The 2,711-nt window shown below is 33.3% G+C and overlaps 1 protein-coding gene across 1 annotated transcript in view; it reads left to right on the top strand.

Annotated features, from left to right (window-relative positions):
- LOC106466074 (homeobox protein SIX2-like) overlaps positions 1–1,429 on the top strand; it is a 27,518-nt gene extending 26,089 nt beyond the window's left edge. The window contains exon 2 of the mRNA XM_013926317.2: positions 686–1,429. Within this exon, the coding sequence (XP_013781771.2) occupies positions 686–1,025 (340 nt within the window). The 3' untranslated portion in view covers positions 1,026–1,429. The remainder of the gene's footprint in view (positions 1–685) is intronic.
- Positions 1,430–2,711: the final 1,282 nt, after the last annotated feature.

Raw genomic sequence — 2,711 nt, 5'->3', positions numbered from 1 at the left:
AAGTCTGAATATATGAAACTGTGTATATGTCAGGGGGGGGGCTCGTGGAGTCCGATTTCAAGTCTGAATATATGAAACTGTGTATATGTCAGGGGGGGGGCTCGTGGAGTCCGATTTCAAGTCTGAATATATGAAACTGTGTATATGTCAGGGGGGCTCGTGGAGTCCGATTTCAAGTCTGAATATATGAAACTGTGTATATGTCAGGGGGGCACGTGGAGTCCGATTTCAAGTCTGAATATATGAAACTGTGTATATGTAATAAATTTTCATGTTGGGTTATTCTCTTGCTTCTGTAAGATATTTTTAAATTTGATGATAAAATAATGCATACATTATACTTTTTCATGTATGCTGTTTTCTTGGTCTCTGTGATATATTTTAACACTGAAATTATAATACTATGCACATATTGTTGATGTTATGTTGATTTTTTTAGCCTCTCTGATCACATGGAACATTAAACATACAGAACTATTCAAGTATATAATATAATAGTTTAGATGTGGAATAATTAACAGGTGTGTCATTTTCAAAGTCACATGAATTTTTAAAACGGTTTTCAGACGTTTAAGTTTAGAATTGTTCATGAATAACGATGACCTGTAATTATAGGAAACATGACAAGTTTCCTATAATGAGTCAACAGTAATTTCAGATTTACTTATTTTCATTGTTTTTTCAGTGACCTTTGCTCTACGTCGACAACTTCAACTATTCACGTAAACGCCAGTTCAGCAGGCCAGCAAACGTGCGGACTCCAACCGTCACCGACCAATCATGTATCACAGCGGTTGTCGCCGTCTATGTGTGGACAAATGAATGAGATACTGTCCCGGGATATGATTCGAGAAATGCCATCGTATGTTCAGAAGCCAGTTGAAGACGTGGGACTACATTCAGTGATGACTATGGTAAAAGCAGAACCGGGATTCTTTCCGTCTGGAATGTTCTATTCGTCGTGTCCTACGACTTTTGAACCCACTCCTCTACACCACCCTAGTGTTACTATAACACATTTTTAACAATGAAACTGTAAACTCTATTTTGTTTTTCAGTTCCCCGTCAATAACCTATTAAACTGTGCATTTGCAGAAAGATTATAACTTTTAAAGAGAAAAACAACAATTAAAGTCAATTTTAATGCATCGCAAATGACATCATAATCGTGGACAAACATGAAGACTGATATAATGGAATAATATACTATGACTAATCTTAGTTACACATTCCATGGACATGTTAATTGAACAATAGCTCTAGGTCACCTTGATAGATTGGCTTGAATACTAAAGAATTTATTATATTGTTCCTTACAAGCAAACAAATAATATAATAATGTACTATTGATCTGGCACGTAGATATATGTATATATACACTGTGCACATTGTATTATTTTCACCTTTGACCACTATAATGTATACGGAAGAATTGGATACGTGCCATATCTTCAGCTCTTGTGTCAGTGTTAATGTATAACGTTGTTTTAGTGATTCTTAAATATTTATTATTCTTATCTAGCTTACCTTCAAGTGTTTGTATCTTTCTTTACCCCACCCCTTCATCTACCACCCTCCGATAAAAATTTAGCTATGAAAAACTTTTGTATAGGAGCATCCGAGCAAAGAATTGTTTATGGGGTCACACCATGGGCATTTAAAATCGTATTTATTGTGTTCATAGCTACATATTTTAGGCATTTGTGGACATCAGACAAACTGTATATCAAGTATACCAATGGCATACCTTACTCCTAATATGTTTGTTACATTTGTTTATATAAATCCGGATACCTAAAACAAAGTATGAAAGTGGAGACAAATATATGAGTATATATGAATCCATAAATAATACAATAAAATAAATACAAATAAGACATAAATAATACAATAAAATAAATACCAATAAGACATAAATAATACAATAAAATAAATACAAATAAGGCATAAATAATACAATAAAATAACTACAAATAAGAAAAAAAATTAAAACTTATTCAAGTAATACATTCAATAACAAAGTAAAAACTGCCCTACAACACTACAATTATACTCCTGAATTAAACAAACTAATGCTGTTATACTGTATATACTTAAGTCAATATGCCTTTTACACTTTATTGTATCCAGTTTTATTTCATTTCAAATAATTACGCTGCTTCTCGATATTATTTCTAAGCATGTTGTGTATTCTATTGACTTTTTCAGAAATGCTCTCAGTGGATCATCGGCAAATATGCGAACTTATAACACTTAAAAACCGGGTTTCGATACACGTGGTGGGCAGAGCACAGATAGCCCATTGTACAGCTTTGCGCTTCAGAGCAAACAAACAAACAACGTTTTCACAAATCAAATATTGTGCTATATCGTTTCATCATACCTCGATCAATCTAATTTAATTTATTTTATCTTTTTTTTTTCACGAGTTCAATTTCAATACAATTTACATTAAGATCTATATATTTTTTTCAGATTTTCTATAGCAATGCGGTGGAAAAAATGCTCGTTTTGCTCCCTTAATTATGACTTAATAATATGTTAGGGCACTGAACTTGCAATCTGCCGGTTGCGAGTTCGAATCTTGTCACCGAATATACTCACCCTTTCAGCCATGGGGGTTTTATAAGTGACGATCAATATCACTATTTGTTAGTAAAATGTAGCATAAGAGTTGGCGTTAGGTGGTGTTGAATAGCTGCCTTTCTTCT

The sequence above is a fragment of the Limulus polyphemus genome, unplaced genomic scaffold (assembly GCF_000517525.1).
Source record: "Limulus polyphemus unplaced genomic scaffold, Limulus_polyphemus-2.1.2 Scaffold2142, whole genome shotgun sequence".
In the NCBI taxonomy this organism is placed as follows: domain Eukaryota; kingdom Metazoa; phylum Arthropoda; class Merostomata; order Xiphosura; family Limulidae; genus Limulus; species Limulus polyphemus.
The sequence above is the reverse complement of the archived record's forward strand: the minus strand, read 5'-3'. Positions and strand labels throughout refer to the sequence as shown.